The sequence below is a fragment of the Heptranchias perlo genome, chromosome 4 (assembly GCF_035084215.1).
Source record: "Heptranchias perlo isolate sHepPer1 chromosome 4, sHepPer1.hap1, whole genome shotgun sequence".
Taxonomy (NCBI): domain Eukaryota; kingdom Metazoa; phylum Chordata; class Chondrichthyes; order Hexanchiformes; family Hexanchidae; genus Heptranchias; species Heptranchias perlo.
This window is the reverse complement of record NC_090328.1, coordinates 835,493-853,199: the sequence shown is the minus strand read 5'-3', so window position 1 is coordinate 853,199 and position 17,707 is coordinate 835,493. Positions and strand designations below refer to the sequence as shown.

Sequence of the window (17,707 nt, the reverse complement as noted above, 5' to 3'; positions counted from 1 at the left end):
ACAGCTTTCCTCCTCACTATCAACCACATGGCCAATTTTTGCATCATCTGCAAACTTCTTAATCATGCACCCTGCATTTAAGTCCAAATCATTAATATATACCACAAAAAGCAAGGGACCAAGTACTGAGCCTTGCGGAACCCCATCACAAAAACACCCGTCGACCATTACCCTTTGCTTCCTGCCACTGACCGAGTTCAATGTAGTGTTTGAAAGGGAAAAAAGTGAGTCAGCTGCGAAGATTCTAGACTTGGGTAAGGCCGATTTCAATGGGATGAGACAGAGACTGTCCGCAGTAAACTGGGCAAATCTGTTAATGGGTAAAACAACTGATGATCAGTGGGAAATGTTTAAAGAAACATTTAACGTGATATAGAATCGGTTTATACCCCTGAGCGGCAAGAACTCTACTTGCCAAAAAAAACAGCCATGGACAACTAAAGAGGTAATGGACAGTATAAGACACAAGGAAAGGGCATACAAAAAGGCAAAAAATGGCACAGATCCTGGTGAATGGGAAAGATACAAAGATCAACAAAGGGTCACAAAACAGATAGTAAGAGCTACAAAAGGAGAGTATGAAAAGAAACTCGCAAGGGATATCAAAACCAATACGAAGAACTTTTATAGTTACATTAGGAAAAAGAGGGTGGTCAGGAGCAGTGTTGGCCCCTTAAAAACTGAAAGTGGGGATATTGTCATTGACAATGGGGAAATGGCGGACATGTTGAACAATTACTTTGCGTCAGTATTTACAGTCGAAAAAGAGGATAGCATGCCGGAAATCCCAAGAAAACTTATATTGAATCGGGGACAGGGACTCGATAAAATTAACATGAGTAAAGCAACAGTAATGAAGAAAATAATAGCACTAAAGAGTGACAAATCCCCAGGACCAGATGGTTTCCATCCCAGGGTTTTAAAGGAAGTAGGTGAGCACATTGCAGATGCCCTAACTATAATCTTTCAAAGTTCTCTAGATTCAGGAACTGTCCCTCTAGATTGGAAAATTGCACATGTCACTCCGCTTTTTAAGAAAGGAGAGAGAGGAAATCGGGGAATTGTAGACCAGTTAGCCTAACATGTGTTGTGGGGAAAATGCTGGAGTCTATAATTAAAGATAGGGTGACTGAACACCTCGAGAATTTTCAGTTAATCAGATTTGTGAAAGGTAGGTCGTGCCTGACAAACCTGATTGAATTTTTTGAAGAGGTGACTGAAGTAGTGGACAGGGGAATGTCAATGGATGTTATTTATATGGACTTCCAGAAAGCATTTGATAAGGTCCCACATAAGAGACTGTTAGCTAAGATAGAAGCCCATGGAATCGAGGGAAAAGTATGGACTTGGTTAGGAAGTTGGCTGAGCGAAAGGCGACAGAGAGTAGGGATAATGGGAAGGTACTCACATTGGCAGGATGTGACTAGTGGAGTCCCACAGGGATCTGTCTTGGGGCCTCAATTATTCACAATATTTATTAACGACTTAGATGAAGGCATAGAAAGTCTCATATCTAAGTTTGCCGATGACACAAAGATTGGTGGCATTGTAAGCAGTGTAGATGAAAACATAAAATTACAAAGGGATATTGATAGATTAGGTGAATGGGCAAAACTGTGGCAAATGGAATTCAATGTAGACAAATGTGAGGTCATCCACTTTGGATCAAAAAAGGATAGAACAGGGTACTTTCTAAATGATAAAAAGTTAAAAACAGTGGATGTCCAAAGGGACTTAGGGGTTCAGGTACATAGATCATTGAAGAGTCATGAACAGGTGCAGAAAATAATCAAGAAGGCAAATGGAATGCTGGCCTTTATTTCTAGAGGACTAGAGTACAAGGGGGCAGAAGTTCTGCTGCAGCTATACAAAACCCTGGTTAGACCGCACCTGGAGTACTGTGAGCAGTTCTGGGCACCGCTCCTTCGGAAGGACATATTGGCCTTGGAGGGAGTGCAGCATCTGTTTACTAGAATGATACCTGGACTTCAAGGTTTAAGTTACGAGGAGAGATTACACAAATTGGGGTTGTATTCTCTAGAGTTTCGAAGGTTAAGGGGTGATCTGATCAAAGTTTATAAGCTATTAAGGGGAACAGATAGGGTGGATAGAAAGAATCTATTTCCGCTGGTTGAGGATTTTGGGAGTAGGGGGCACAGTCTAAAAATTAGAGCCAGATCTTTCAGGAGCGAGATTAGAAAACATTTCTACACACAAAGGGTGGTAGAAGTTTGGAACTCTCTTCCGCAAACGGCAATTGATACTAGCTCAATTGCTAAATTTAAATGTGAGATGGATAGCTTTTTGGCAACCAAAGGTATTAAGGGATATGGGCCAAAGGCAGGTATATGGCATTGGATCACAGATCAGCTATGATCTTATCAAATGGCGGAGCAGGCACAAGGGGCTGAATGGCCTACTCCTGTTCCTATGTTCCTATATTCCTATGACCCAATTTTGGATCCAACTTGCCACTTGCCCCATGGGCTTTTACTTTTCTGACCAGTCTGCCATGTAGGACCTTGTCAAAAGCCTTGCTAAAATCCATGTAGACTACATCAAACACACTGCCCAAATCAACCCTCCTTGTTACCTCCTCAAAAAATTCAATCAAGCTGGTCAGACACGACCTTCCCTTAAGATATCTATGCTGACTCGCCTTTCTCAATGACGATTAATGCTGTCGCTCAGAATTTTATCCAATAATTTGCCCACCACCGAGGCACAACATATATCAACATATGTGCCTGAGGTCCTGCACCCGATCTGCCGGCACATTGGTTCTCATTCTTTTTAGGCATAAGTGGCGGCCACCTAAAATGAGCATTAGATCAATTTAAAATTTCTGTAAAATTACTGAAAAGCTAGTTGAAGCATGTGCCATGCATTGTCCAGCTAGTTTTTCCAGTTCACAGAGGCCGCCGAAGAAATGGTAGGGAAAGTTTTCTCAACTTCCCCTGCTGTGGAGCCGGGAGTGCTCGTCCGGGCTCCACAGCACTGTTCGCCCCCCACACGTTCCTAAGGGCCGCTGCCAGTGGTTCTGCAGGTCAAATTTAATCTACAACATTGGGCGAACAATCTCTGGAGGCAAGACTGGCACTGACAGCTCGCCTCTATTATTACAATGGCACCTGAGGCCCATTTTCAGGTCAGCCTCGTGCTTCTTGTAGTCGTTTGCTGTGCGTCACCTATTTTGGGACCAAAAGCAGACCAAAACCAATTTCTACCTGGTGGCATTGGAGTGCTCTTAGTTAGGGGCTGTGTGATTGTGGAGGGCTCGTAGTTAGGCGCCATATGTTGTTGGAGAGCTCGTAGTTAGGGGCCATATGTTGTTAGAGGGCTCGTAGTTAGGGGCCATATGTTGTTAGAGGGCTCGTAGTTAGGCGCCATATGTTGTTGGAGAGCTCTTAGTTGAGGGCCATATGTTGTTAGAGTGCTCGTAGTTAGGGGCTATATGAAGATGGAGGGCTCGTAGTTAGGGGCTGTATGTTGTTGGAGAGCTCGTAGTTAGGGGCCATAAATTGTTGGAGGGCTCGTAGTTAGGGGCTATATGAAGATGGAGGGCTCGTAGTTAGGGGCTGTATGTTGTTGGAGAGCTCGTAGTTAGGGGCCATAAGTTGTTGGAGGGCTCATAGTTAGGGGCTATATGGTGTTGGAGGGCTCATATTTAGGGCTATATGGTGTTGGAGGGCTTGTAGTTTTGGGGGATATGGTGCTTGAGAGCTCTCAGTTGAGGCAATAATGCATCGGGGGTTGTTGGTTTGGGATATGACACTTATGGCTATTAGTTTGGGGAATCCAGTGTTAGAGAACTCTCAGGTTTGGGGATGCAACACGGTCCTCAAAGTGTAGGTGTGCAATGAATTGTTACTGTGAATCACTGTTTCTTTTCAGTAAATGTTTTGAAGTTGTTAAGATAAGAACATAAGAAATAGGAGCAGGAGTAGGCCATACAGCCCCTTGAGCCTGCTCCACCATTCAATCAGATCATGGCTGATCTTCGACCTTAACTCGAACTAAAGTCTGAACTGATTTAAATCATTTGGTTAAACCAATAAGATTGTTCATGGCAGTATCAATCCAATTTCTGGTTGGCACGTTTAAAATTGGCCCTAATTTAGTACCAATTTTCCTTTGAGAGGTGACAAGATAGCTAGTGTCACTCTGATGCAGCAGGGGGTGCTTTTCTGATGTTGGGGCAGAGGCACATTATTGGGGCATAGTAGAGGAAGCTTTACTCTGCATTTAAACCATATTATACTTGATCAGGGAGTTCTTAATGGGGCAGTACAGAGGGAACTCTACTCTGGATCTTATCCATGCTATCCTGATCTGGAAGTTGGTGTCTAAACTAGAGAAATGTTATATCCCTCCACACATGCACCCTTCATTGATAAGTACAAAATTCACACAAAAAATAGTTAACAGGTTCAAGATTCAGCTAAATTGGAATTTTTTTTTGTTATTTCAGCTGGATCAGGCATACCGAATCGATAACTGCACTAATGTTCTTTGTAAGGAAGTTGATGGGCACTTCATCACTCGGATGGAAACAGTACTTTGCCCAGAAATGGATGAGGCTGCATGCATAGCGGTAAGGGAGGAAGATATTCTTTTTAACAGCATTTTACAGGTGGAGGAAGAGGAGGAGATTAGAACTGTCCCTGATCTATACAGAGGAGGGATGTGCATCACTGACAACATTAGATTACTGCTGAAACATAAAGCTTTTAAGGGCTCTACTCAGCCACAGTGCCTCCTCTTGTTTGTGTGTAAGTGATAGTCAGAGTCCTTTGTGACTTAGACATCAAGGCTGCTCTGCCAATTTGAAGAAGCTGAATGTATAAGCACTGTATGTTTGCTGTGAGAGGAAAGCCAAGCTCCCAGATCAGGACATATCTCAGGTGTGAAACTTACTTTCAAGTTTCTATGGAGCAACATTTCCATTACCACAGAGCTGTGTAGTGAGGCCTCAGCAATATGTTACTTGTGGAGCGCTGTACTATTATAGTCCTTTGATGCATCATAGAGCCATAGGCCCCAAAATTACAGAGTCCCCAATCCACCTCCAGAGGTGCCACTGAACCCTGGTATTCACCCTGTATCAAATCATGGGGATGGAGTAGGGTTGCCTACTCTGGTTGGAGGCATTCCTGGAGGTTTGATTACGTGGTGTCTGACCATGTGAGGTCCGATCACGTGACATCTGACCACGTGATGTCTGACCGTGAGACGTCTGACCATATGATGTCTGATCATGTGGCGTCTGCAAATGTTATTGCATTTACCTTATAAAGGTTGGGCCCCCCTGTAGTTGAGTATTTTTGCTCGTAGTTTCGTGCCAGCAGCTGTTGTGCGAATAGTTCCAAGAACCAAGAGGCTACCCACGAGCAGGAGGAGAGGGGAAACCAAGAGCATGGAAGTGGGGAAAACAGAGGGCGGGGAAGAGGGGCAAACCAAGGGCAGGGAAGAGGGGAAACCGAGGGCGGGAAAGAGGGGAAACCAGAGGGAGGGAAAGAGGGGAAACCAAGGACGGAGAAGGGGGAAACTGAGGGCAAGGAAGAGGGGAAATCGAGGGCGGGGAAGAGGGGAAACGGAGGGCAGGGAAGAGGGGAAACCGAGGGTGGGGAAGAGGGGAAACCAGATGGTGGGGAAGAGGGAAAACGGAGGGCGGGGAAGAGGGGAAACTGAGGGCGGGGAAGAAGGGAAACCAGATGGTGGGGAAGAGGGGAAATGGAGGGCGGGGAAGAGGGGAAACTGAGGGCGGGGAAGAGGGGAAATGGAGGGTGGGGAAGAGGGGAAATGGAGGGTGGGGAAGAGGGGAAACTGAGGGCAGGGAAGAGGGGAAACGGAGGACGGGGAAGAGGGGAAATGGAGGGTGGGGAAGAGGGGAAATGGAGGGTGGGGAAAAGGGGAAACTGAGGGCGGGGAAGAGGGGAAATGGAGGGCGGGGAAGAGGGGAAATGGAGGGTGGGGAAGAGGGGAAATGGAGGGTGGGGAAAAGGGGAAACTGAGGGCGGGGAAGAGGGGAAACGGAGGGCGGGGAAGAGGGGAAATCGAGGGTGGGGAAGAGGGGAAACCAGAGGGAGGGGAAGAGGGCAAACCAAGGACGGAGAAGGGGGAAACTGAGGGCAAGGAAGAGGGAAAATCGAGGGCAGGGAAGAGGGGAAACGGAGGGCGGGGAAGAGGGGAAACCAGAGGGAAGGGAAGAGGGCAAACCAAGGACGGAGAAGGGGGAAACTGAGGGCAAGGAAGAGGGGAAACGGAGGGCGGGGAAGAGGGGAAACCGAGGGTGGGGAAGAGGGGAAACCAGATGGTGGGGAAGAGGGGAAACGGAGGGCGGAGAAGAGGGGAAACTGAGGGCGGGGAAGAAGGGAAATGGAGGGTGGGGAAGAGGGGAAATGGAGGGTGGGGAAGAGGGGAAATGGAGGGTGGGGAAGAGGGGAAATGGAGGGTGGGGAAGAAGGGAAATGGAGGGTGGGGAAGAGGGGAAATGGAGGGTGGGGAAGAGGGGAAATGGAGGGTGGGGAAAAGGGGAAACTGAGGGCGGGGAAGAGGGGAAATGGAGGGCGAGGAAGAAGGGAAACCAGATGGTGGGGAAGAGGGGAAATGGAGGGCGGGGAAGAGGGGAAACTGAGGGCGGGGAAGAAGGGGAATGGAGGGTGGGGAAGAGGGGAAATGGAGGGTGGGGAAGAGGGGAAATGGAGGGTGGGGAAGAAGGGAAATGGAGGGTGGGGAAGAGGGGAAATGGAGGGTGGGGAAGAGGGGAAATGGAGGGTGGGGAAGAAGGGAAATGGAGGGTGGGGAAGAGGGGAAATGGAGGGTGGGGAAGAGGGGAAATGGAGGGTGGGGAAAAGGGGAAACTGAGGGCGGGGAAGAGGGGAAATGGAGGGCGAGGAAGAGGGGAAACGGAGGGGGGGAGGAGGGGAAGTCGAGGGCGGGGAAGAGGGGTAACCTAGGGTGGGGGAGCAATTCGCAGGGGTAAATCAGAGGTGGGAGGAACTTTGATTCCACCAGTAACTAATATTAACTCTGAAATTGCACCGATAACTAATTGTAATACTGGTAACACTCAGATTCCTTTCATAACCAACAGTACTACAATAATTCACTGCTAGTCTATATGTAACTGGTAGTAATAGGTGTAACTCACCGCTATTCTACCTGTAACTAGTAGTAATCCTATAGCCTGCTGATAGTCCCCCTGAAACTGCAGCGAGTATCCCCCTACACTGCACAAGGTGCAATCAGGCTCCTTAGTCGATGCCACTTTGAACAGACTCCATAGGCTCAATTTTCAAACGGAGCCGGGAAGGGGGCGGGGGGTCTGTTTGAGGCCGGGAAACCATTAGTACAGGTTTCCCAGACGCTCTTACGATTTTGACATAAGGACGTCTTTTTTTTTTTTTGTCTGTTTCCCGTCCGACTGACCGGCTATTTGACAGGCTGGTCTCAGTCAGACGGGATACCAGCCAGGGAGAGGACATCTGCAGGTAAGTTTGCAGGTAAGCCTTTGTTTGCAGGATGGGGAGGGGCATGGGTAGGCGCGGAGGCATGAGTGGGCATAGGGCCATGGGTGGGCAAGGGGCATGGATGGGCATAGGGCCATGGGTGGGTAAGGGACATGACTGGGCAAGGGGCACGGGTCGGCATAGGTGGGCATAGGGGTCACGAGTCATGGGGGATGAGATCGGGGGTCAGTCATGGGGGGGCAGGATCAGGGGTCATCGCAGGGGTCCGCGACCATTGAGGCGGAGGATCGGGGTCGGAGGATCGGGGTTGGGGTCGGAGCATCAGAGTCAGAGGGTCGGGATCGGAAGATCGGAGTGGGACAATCGGGATCGGAGGATCAGGGTCGGGGTCGGAGGATCAGGGACGGGGTCAGAGGATCAGGGACGGGGTCAGAGGATCAGGGACGGGTTCAGAGGATCGGAGTCAGAGGATCGGGGTCGGAAGATCGGGGTCGGAAGATCGGAGTGGGACGATCGGGATCAGAGGATCAGGGTCGGGGTCGGAGGATCGGGGTCAGAGGATCAGGGACGGGGTCGGAGGATCAGGGACGGGGTCGGAGGATCAGGGACGGGGTCAGAGGATCAGGGACGGGGTCGGAGGATCAGGGACGGGGTCGGAGGATCAGGGACGGGGTCAGAGGATCAGGGACGGGATCGGAGGATCAGGGTCGGGGTCGGAGGATCGGGGACGGGGTCAGAGGATCAGGGACGGGTTCAGAGGATCGGAGTCAGAGGATCGGGGTCGGAAGATCGGAGTGGGACGATCGGGATCAGAGGATCAGGGTCGGGGTCGGAGGATCGGGGTCAGAGGATCAGGGACGGGGTCGGAGGATCGGGGACAGGGTCGGAGGATCAGGATCAGGGTCGGAGGATCGGGGTCGGAGGATCAGGAACGGGTTCAGAGGATCGGGGTCGGAGGATCGGGGTCGTTGTCGGAGTGGGTGGACTGGGGTGGGGATTGGGGAATCAGGGTCGGATGATCGGGGTCGGAGGATCCGGGGTCAGAGGGGAATGGTCGGGGTTGGGGTTAGAGGCGCGTGAACTGTGCTCCCCTCTAATTCCTAACTTCTGAGCCCCACTCTGATTCCCGACTCCTGAGCCTTCCCTTTCCCGAATCCTGAGCCCCTCCCCGATTCCTGACTCCTGAGCCCCTCCCCGATTCCTGACTCCTGAGCCCCTCCCCGATTCCTGACTCCTGAGCCCCTCCCCGATTCCTGACTCCTGAGCCCCCCCCAATTCTGGTATCTTGAGCCCTCCCCCGATCCCTGAATCTCGAAACCCCCGACTCCCGATTGTTGCCGGCATACTAGCTGATCCCAGCTCTCTGCAACCATGGGCCAGTGGTCAAAACAATGGCTTCTCTGTGCAGCAGCCGGTGACATCATGGAGCAGGGGTGGGGGCGAGCAGCTGCAGAAATTTAAAGTACGAAGGTCTTCCGAGTGGCTAGAGGCAGTGCCCTGGAGATCCATGCCCCATTTCAGGAGACTCCCGAGCAATCCGGGAGGGTTGGCAACCCTAAGTATAGAGTCATTTCTATAGTCAGTGCAGGAGGCCCATGTCTGGAAAGAGAGCAAAAGGGGCAGCCTTATAAAGATTCTGGGATCTTTTACCTTTCTCTTGGGCGGTCTTGGGCTGTAATTCCAGAGGAAGCCCAGTAATGCCCCAGATATGCCACCAAATTCTCTGGCAGACAGAACAGGATCAGGTGGAAGACTCACTCAGCCTTCCCTGACCAGAATTTGAGATGGAGTGGAAACAGTGCGGAAACCTGATCTACCCAAATTACTGCCCCTCCCCAGACGATCCATCCCAGTTACACTCTCCCACCCCTAGAACTTTATGCCCATAGAATATTAACAGGACACAAGGAAGTTATTCAGTCCATCACACCTGTCTACTCTCCGAAAGAGCTATCCACTTCGTCTCATTCCCCTGCCCTTTCTTATACCCTTTATTCTTTTTTAAATATTTATCCAATTCCATTTTAGAACACTATTATGGATTCTGCTTCCACCACTGTTTCTGTTTGGATATAGCACGCCCTAACATTCCTTTCAGTAAAAACATTTCTCCTAACCTCTCACTACGTTCTTTTGTTGATTATCTTGAAGCCATGTCCTCTCATTACTGACTCACCAATCAGGCAAAATACTTTTCCCAATTTACTTCATAAAAACTCATAATTTTGAACCCCTCTATCAGATCTTCTCATATCCGTCTTTGTTCGAATGGAAAAAGCCCCATTTTCTCTAGTCTCTGATTCTATTGGCTTAAGTGTGAAGCTTCACAAAGCACTCTTCCTTCCTGTGGAACTCTCTCCCAGATAGGGATGTTACTTAGAATTCCTTCCATGGTATCAGAAATAGAAATATGGAATTCATTGAGGGTTGCTGGAACATACTCTAGGCTGTGGGAGTTCGAAAGCTAACTTGTCACTACCAAGAGGCGTCAGTGGTACAAATACTATTGCAAGAACTTATTCTCAGGTCTCAGTGACATGTTACTACCCGAGAGAGCTGTATATTCTGGTCTCCATAATGCATCACTACTTCTGCGAGCTAAGCTTTCATAAAGAATCGTCACATTTGGGAGATGTGTCTGCCTAAAAAGCAGCCACTCCCTTGAATGCAATTTTTAATCTTTTCTAAAATGAGGCAGATCCAGGTTACAGGCCAAATTTCAGCACCATAGGAATCGAGCCCCTGCCTTGCCTCCCCTTATGGCAAAATGTTTACCCTTCTGTGTTGCTGTAGTTGTCTCAGATTCATGGAAGGTGTACAATTGTAAAGGGTCGCGAAAAAAGCCCGTTAACAGGCAATGTGACTGTAATTGTGGAGAAAGATGAATTATCTTATTTTCTGTTTAACTCTGTATTTTCTCCCTCAGTCTGGTGGCGAGGTTTCTGTAGGCAACTCCAGCTGCTGCCGGCATTGTAACCGTAAGCAAAATCTTCATTTTCACTTATAGAATCATACAGCACAGAAAGAGGCCATTTGGCCCATGCTTGTGCTGTCTCTGAAACAACAACAACAACTTGCAAATAGGTAGCGCCTTTAACATAGTAAAATGTCCCAAAGCGCTTCACAAGAGCGTTATCAAACAAAATTTGACTTCAAGCCACATAAGGAGATATTACGGCAGGTGACAGTGTCTTAAAGGAGGAGAGAGAGTTAGAAAGGCGGAGCGGTTAAGGGAATTCCAGAGCTTAAGGCCTAGGTAGCTGAAGGCACGGCCGCCAATGGTGGAGCGATTGTAATCGGGGATGCGCAAGGGGAAAGAATTAGAATAGCGCAGAGATCTCAGAGGGTTATGGGGCTGGAAGAGGTTACAGAGATAGGGAGGGGCGAGGCAACGTAAGTCAGCGAGCACAGGGGTGATGGGTGGATGGGATTTGGTGAAAGTTAGGATACGGACAGCAGACTTTTGGATGAGCTCAAGTTTATGGAGGGTGGAAGATGGGAGGCCAGCCAGGAGAGCATTGGAATAGTCGAGTCTGAAGGTAACAAAGGCATTGTTGAGGGTTTCAGCAGCAGATGAGCTGAGGCAGGGGCAGAATCGGGCGATATTACGAAAGAGCTATCCAATTAGTGCCACTCCCCCGTTCTTTCCCCATACCAACGCAATGTTTTCCTTTCCAAGTATATATCCACTTCTTATGGAATTATAAATATACAAATTAAAAACCTTGGCACCAATATGTACGGGGAGGTGGGGATGGAGCGGGGGCAACTGTCAGCACCCAGGAAGCCCGGAAATACGGGAAACACGGAGGTCCTGCCAAATTTAACGGCAGGACCTCATTTCAATTTTTTTGCTCCATTTCCCACCCAGCAGCTGGCCAGATTGAGAGGCTGACGAGCTGTCAGGCGGGAAGTTCCTGCGGTAGAAGGCCACAGCCAGGGTCCGGAGAAAAAGGATGGATGGAGCGATCGTGGGGAGCGGGTCTAGAGATCACAGGAGGGGGGGTCTGGAGATCACGGGGGGGTGGGGCTGGAGATCACAGGGTGGGAGGCAGATCGTGGCAGATTAGCTTGGGAGGCCAGGGGGAAGCGCTCCTGCTCTTCCTGGCCCACAGCGGTGCTGGAAAAGCACTTACCTGCTGGATCTGGCCGCTCCCGCCTCCCTTGAGCTGCCGAGTTTCCCTAGCCCTGGGAAGCCCGGCCCGCAGCCGTTACATCTAAGTGACTGCTAAAATCTGAGACACGTAGCCTCATTAACATATTTTAATTACCGACCAACCGCCTGCCCCCAATCCCACCCCGATTAAACCGGAAGTAGGCATGTTCGCGGCGAGTTGGGGTTAGGTTTCCCTTTTTTAAGAATGTAACCCCCCCACCCCTGACCCATCTGTCCTGGAGGGTTATATCTGCACACATTTCCTGTACACAAATCCTTACTTCATGTTATTGTCACACTTTTGTGTCAACTTTTCTGGCTATAAATTCCTCTGTCCGCATTTATAATGGTAACTGCCTATGTAAACTTGTCACCTTGTAATTACAACCTCTGCCTGTGATGGCGCTGTAGCACCTCCATTTTGCATCTCCCAGCTCCTCCCTTCTACTGCAGAAAACAGTATTTTTTCCTATTTAACTACAAATAATAACTAGTCAATCTCCCATGGCATTGCACTCCGTGAGTTGGGGAATATGGTCACCTATTGTCTTTGCTGTCTTCATGTTGCTGTTTCTCCCTCTCCTCTCCCGGCTTTGTGTCCTTCTTTTCTGCTTCTCACTTCCTAAAGTTTGATTTGCCTTCTCTTCCTGTTCTCTTCTGCTTGGCTCCTTGTCTTTTTCTTCTTTTCCTCTTCCGTTTCGGGTGGGAGGTGGTGGGTGAGTGCATGGTGTGACAGGGAAAGAGTGCCACATATCCAAGTTTGCCGATGACACAAAGATAGGCAGCATTGTAAGCAGTGATGGAAGCATAAAATTACAGAGAGAGATTAATAGATTAAGTGAATGGGCAAAACTGTGGCAAATGGATTTCAATGTAGGCAAGTGTGAGGTCATCCACTTTGGACCTAAAAAGGATAGATCAGAGTACTTTCTAAATGGTGAAAAGCTCGAAACAGTGGAGGTCCAAAGAAACTTAGGGGTCCATGTACATAGATCATTAAAATGTCATGGATGGATAAGGAAAATAATCAGAAAGGCTAATGGAATTTTCTGGTGTCAAACACACCTACTATAAACAGCCCCACAAAATGCTTGTAATTGAATTAAATAGCTTACCTTTAAATCTGCTTCGGTTACTTTGAATTGCCTGTTAAATGGGTATTCCATCGATTGACAATAGCAGCAATCAACCTACGATATCAACAAGCCATTTACAATAATCACAAACTCTTCTAATTTCCTTACAATATTATAGAAGTTAGAAGTTACAACATGGAAACAGGCCCTTCGGCCCAACATGTCCATGTCGCCCAGTTTATACCACTAAGCTAGTCCCAATTGCCTGCACTTGGCCCATATCCCTCTATACCCATCTTACCAATGTAACTGTCCAAATGCTTTTTAAAATACAAAATTGTACCCGCCTCTACTACTGCCTCTGGCAGCTCGTTCCAGACACTCACCACCCTTTGAGTGAAAAAATTGCCCCTCTGGACCCTTTTGTATCTCTGCCTCACACTTGCCTACATTGAAATCCATTTGCCACAGTTTTGCCCATTCACTTAATCTATTAATCTCTCTCTGCAGCCTGCAGAAGTACTTAGCAGTAATCAATTTTAATACTCTGTGAGCTGTGACCAGAAAGAAAGAATCCAATAAATAATCTATTGTAGGCAAAAATGCTTCATTTTTCTCACACAGATCTTAGACACTGGCCCAAATCCTCTTTATCCAACACTGGACCAAACCTGAGATACTGGACAGTGACTGAATCAAACCAAAGAATGTTAACTGAACCAGCCCTCCCTGTCCCTCAATGAGTCAAACTTCCCTGTCTACCTCTGTATTAAACCTTACACGATCACCAACCCATTCCTGCCTGTGCCCCGTTTAAGTCAAACCACAAACACTGAATGGTCACTGAGACATTCCTCTCCGTTAAGGATAACCAGATTTGAGGTTCTTGCAACCCTTGTGGACAAGTGCGGGAACTGCGAGGAGGACGAGCAAACTGACCACGGCACCGTGGTACAGGAAGCCGTTCAAGTGGGGGGAGTAAAAAGGAAGGTGGTTGTAGTAGGTGACAGTATAGTTAGGGGGATAGACACTGTTCTCTGCAGCCAGGAACATGAGTCCCGAAGGCTATGTTGCCTTCCCGGTGCCAGGGTTAAGGACATCTCCTTCGGGCTGGAGAAGAACTTGAAATGGGAGGGGGAGGATCCAGTTGTCGTGGTCCACGTGGGTACCAACAACATAGGTAGGACTAAGAAAAAGGTTCTGCTGAGAGATTTTGAGCAGCTAGGGACTAAATTAAAAAGCAGAACCACAAAGGTGGTAATCTCTGGATTATTACCTGAGCCACGAGCAAATTGGCACAGGGTCAAAAAAGGATCAGAGAGATGAATGTGTGTCTCAGAGATTGATGTGGGAGAAGTGGGTTTCGATTCGTGGGGCACTGGCACCAATACTGGGGAAAGAGAGAGCTGTTCCATTGGTACGGACTACACCTGAACCATGCTGGGACTAGAGTTCGAGCGAATCGAATAACTAGGGAGGTAGATAGGGCTTTAAACTAAATAAGGGGGATTGGGGGGGGTCCCAATGGAGGGAAATCTAGAATGTTAAAGAGAAAAGACAAAGAAGCAGTGCAGGAAAGTGATTGGGGTAAGGATAACCAGATTGTGTCAGGAAGGGACAGAGCGTACAAACAAAAGACAACAAATAGGGTCCTGGTAAGAAAACATGGTAATAAGACAAATAGGGCCATAGTACAAAAAAATGTTAAGATGTCTAAAAATGTTAAAAAGACAGATCTAATGGCACTGTGTCTGAATGCACGAAGCATTCCTAATAAGGTTGACAAATTAACAGCGCAAATAGATGTAAATAGATACTATATAATTGCGATTACGGAGACATGGCTGCAGGGTGACCAAGGCTGGGGACTGAATATCCAAGGGTATTCGATATTTAGGAAGAACAGGCAAAAGGGAAAAGAAGGTGGGGTGGCATTGTTAGTAAAGGATGAAATCAGAGCAATAGTGAGAAAGGATATTGGCTCAGAAAATCAAGATGTAGAATCAGTTTGGGTGGAGTTAAGAAGCACCAAGGGGCAGAAAACAATGGTGGGAGTTGTCTATAGGCCTCCAAACAGTCGTGGTAATGTAGGGGATGGGATCAAAAAGGAAATTAGAGATGTATGTAACAAGGGTACTACAGTAATCATGGGTGACTTTAATCTACATATAGACTGGCCAAACCAAATTAGCAATAATACAGTGGAGGAGGAATTCCTGGAGTGTGTACGAGATTTTTTTTAGACCAGTACGTTGAGGAGCCAACCAGGGAACAGGCTATCCTAGATTGGGTATTGTGCAACGAGAAGGGATTAATTAATAATCTTGTTGTGTGGGGTCCTTTAAGGAAGAGTGACCATAACATGGTAGGATTCTTCATTAAGATGGAAGGTGAAGTAGTCCAATCCGAAACTAGGGTCCTAAATCTAAACAAAGGAAGCTATGAAGGTATGAGGAGTGAGTTGGCTATGATAGATTGGGAAATTTCATTAAAAGGCATGACGGTGGATAGGCAATGGCTAACATTTAAGGAATGAATGCATGAATTGCAGCAATTACACATTCCTTTCTGGTGCAAAAGGAAAAGCGGTCCAACCATGGCTAACAAAAAAAATTAAGGATAGTATTCAATCCAAAGAGGAGTCATATAAAGTTGCCAGAAAAAGGAGCAAGCCTGAGGATTGGGAGCAGTTTAGAATTCAGCAAAAAAGGATCAAGAGATTGATTAAGAGGAGAAAAATGGAATAAGAGAGTAAACTTGCAAGGAACATAAAAGTGGACTGTAAAAGCTTCTACAAGTATGTAAAAAGAATTAGTGAACACAAAAATGTAGGTCCCTTATAGTCAGAAACAGGAGAATTTATAATGGGGAACAGGGAAATGGCAGAGCAATTAAACAAATACTTCGGTTCTGTCTTCACGAAAGAGGATACAAATAACTTCCCAGAAATGCTAGAGAACCAAGGGACTAGTGAGAAGGAGGAATTAAAGGAAATTAGTATCAGTAAAAAAAATAGTGCTGGAGAAATTAATGGGACTGAAAGCCGATAAATGCCCAGGGCCTGATAATCTGCGTCCCAGAGTACTAAAAGAGGTAGCCATGGAAATAGTGGATGCATTAGTTGTCATCTTCCAAAATTCTATAGATTATGGAACAGTTCCTGCAGATTAGAGGGTGGCAAATGTAACCCCACTATTTAAAAAAGGAGGGAGAGAGAAAACAGGGAACTACAGGCCAGTTAGCCTAACATCAGTAGTAGGGAAAATGCTAGAGTCTATTATAAAGGATGTGATAACAGGACACTTAGAAAATATCAGCGGGATTAGACAAAGTCAACATAGATTTATGAAAGGGAAATCATGTTTGACAAACCTACTGGAGTTTTTTGAGGATGTAACTGGTAGAATAGATAAGAGAGAACCAGTGGATGTGGTTTATTTGGATTTTCAGAAGGCCTTTGATAAAGTTCCACATAAGATGTTAGTGTGCAAAATTAAAGTACATGGGATTGGTGGTAATACACTGGCATGGATTGAAAATTGGTTAACAGTCAGGAAACAGAGAGTAGGAATAAATGGGTCTTTTTCGGGGTGGTTGGCAGTGACTAGTGGGGTACCGCAGGGATCAGTGCTTGGGCCCCAGCTATTCACAATATATATCAATGATTTGGATGAGGGAACCAAATGTAATATTTCCAAGTTAGCTGACAACACAAAACTAGGTGGGATTGTGAGATGTGTGGAGGATGCAAAGAGGCTTCAAGGCGATTTAGACAAGTTGAGTGAGTGGGCAAATACATGGCAGATGCAGTATAATGTGGATAAATGTTAAGTTATCCACTTCGGAAGTAAAAACAGAAAGGCAGAGTATTATTTAAATGGTGATAGATTGGGGAATGTTGATGTACAAAGGGACCTGGGTGTCTTTGTACACCAGTCACTGAAAGCAAACATGCAGGTGCAGTAAGCAGTTAGGAAGGCATATGGTATGTTGGCCTTCATTGCAAGAGGATTTGAGTACAGGAGCAAGGATGTCTTACTGCAGTTATACAGGGCCTTGGTGAGACCACCTGGAGTATTGTGTGCAGTTTTGGTCTCCTTACCTAAGAAAGGATCTACTTGCCACAGAGAGAGTGCAGCGAACGTTCACTAGACTAATTCCTGGAATGGCAGGACTGCCGTATGAGGAGAGATTGGTTCGACTCGGCCTGTATTCACTCGAGTTTAGAAGAATGAGAGGGGATCTCATTGAAACATATAAAATTCTGACAGGGCTAGACAGACTGGATGCAGGGAGGATGTTTCCCCTGGCTGGAGGGTCCAGAACGAGGGGTCACAGTCTCAGGATACAGGGTAGGACATTGAGGACTGAGATGAGGAGAAATTTCTTCACTCAGATGGTGGTGAACCTGTGGGATTTTCTACCACAGAAGCCTGTGGAGGCCAAGTCTCAGAATATATTTAAGAAGGAGCTAGATAGATTTCTAGACGCAAAAGGCATCCAGGGGTATGGGACAGAGCGGGTATATGGTATTGAGATAGAGGATCAGCCATGATCATATTGAACGGCGGAGCAGGCTCGAAGGGCCGAATGGCCTACCCCTGCTCCCATTTTCTGTGTTTCTGTGTTTCCCTGTTGAGTCAAACCATGGACACTGAATGGTCATTACAGCAGCCCTCCCTGATTCAAACCATTGATATCTGATACTGGTCCAACCATCCCTCATAGTCCCTGCTAAGTCAAACCACACACACAGGGAAGTCACTGAACTAGCCCCCTACCAATTCCTAAATCAAACCACAGATTCTGGGCCCTTACCTGGCAGGCCTTCCTGTCCTTCAAAGAGTGAAAATTTCCTATTTTTTCTGCAAGGAATAATCCTCGCTGTGTTTCTGTTTCCAGATGAACAGAAGATCATATACTGCGATAGAAATGTGAAAAATATCAAACTGACTGAAGGATCCTGCTCTACGGAGGTAATGTGTAGATATATTCAGCATGTT

The 17,707-nt window shown here is 47.2% G+C and overlaps 1 protein-coding gene across 1 annotated transcript in view; it reads left to right on the top strand.

Moving 5' to 3' along the window:
- Positions 1–17,707, top strand: part of LOC137320381 (uncharacterized) — a 123,689-nt gene that overhangs the window by 89,064 nt on the left and 16,918 nt on the right. The window contains exons 9-11 of the mRNA XM_067982081.1: positions 4,472–4,594; positions 10,399–10,450; positions 17,607–17,680. Of these exons, the coding sequence (XP_067838182.1) occupies positions 4,472–4,594; positions 10,399–10,450; positions 17,607–17,680 (249 nt within the window). The remainder of the gene's footprint in view (positions 1–4,471; positions 4,595–10,398; positions 10,451–17,606; positions 17,681–17,707) is intronic.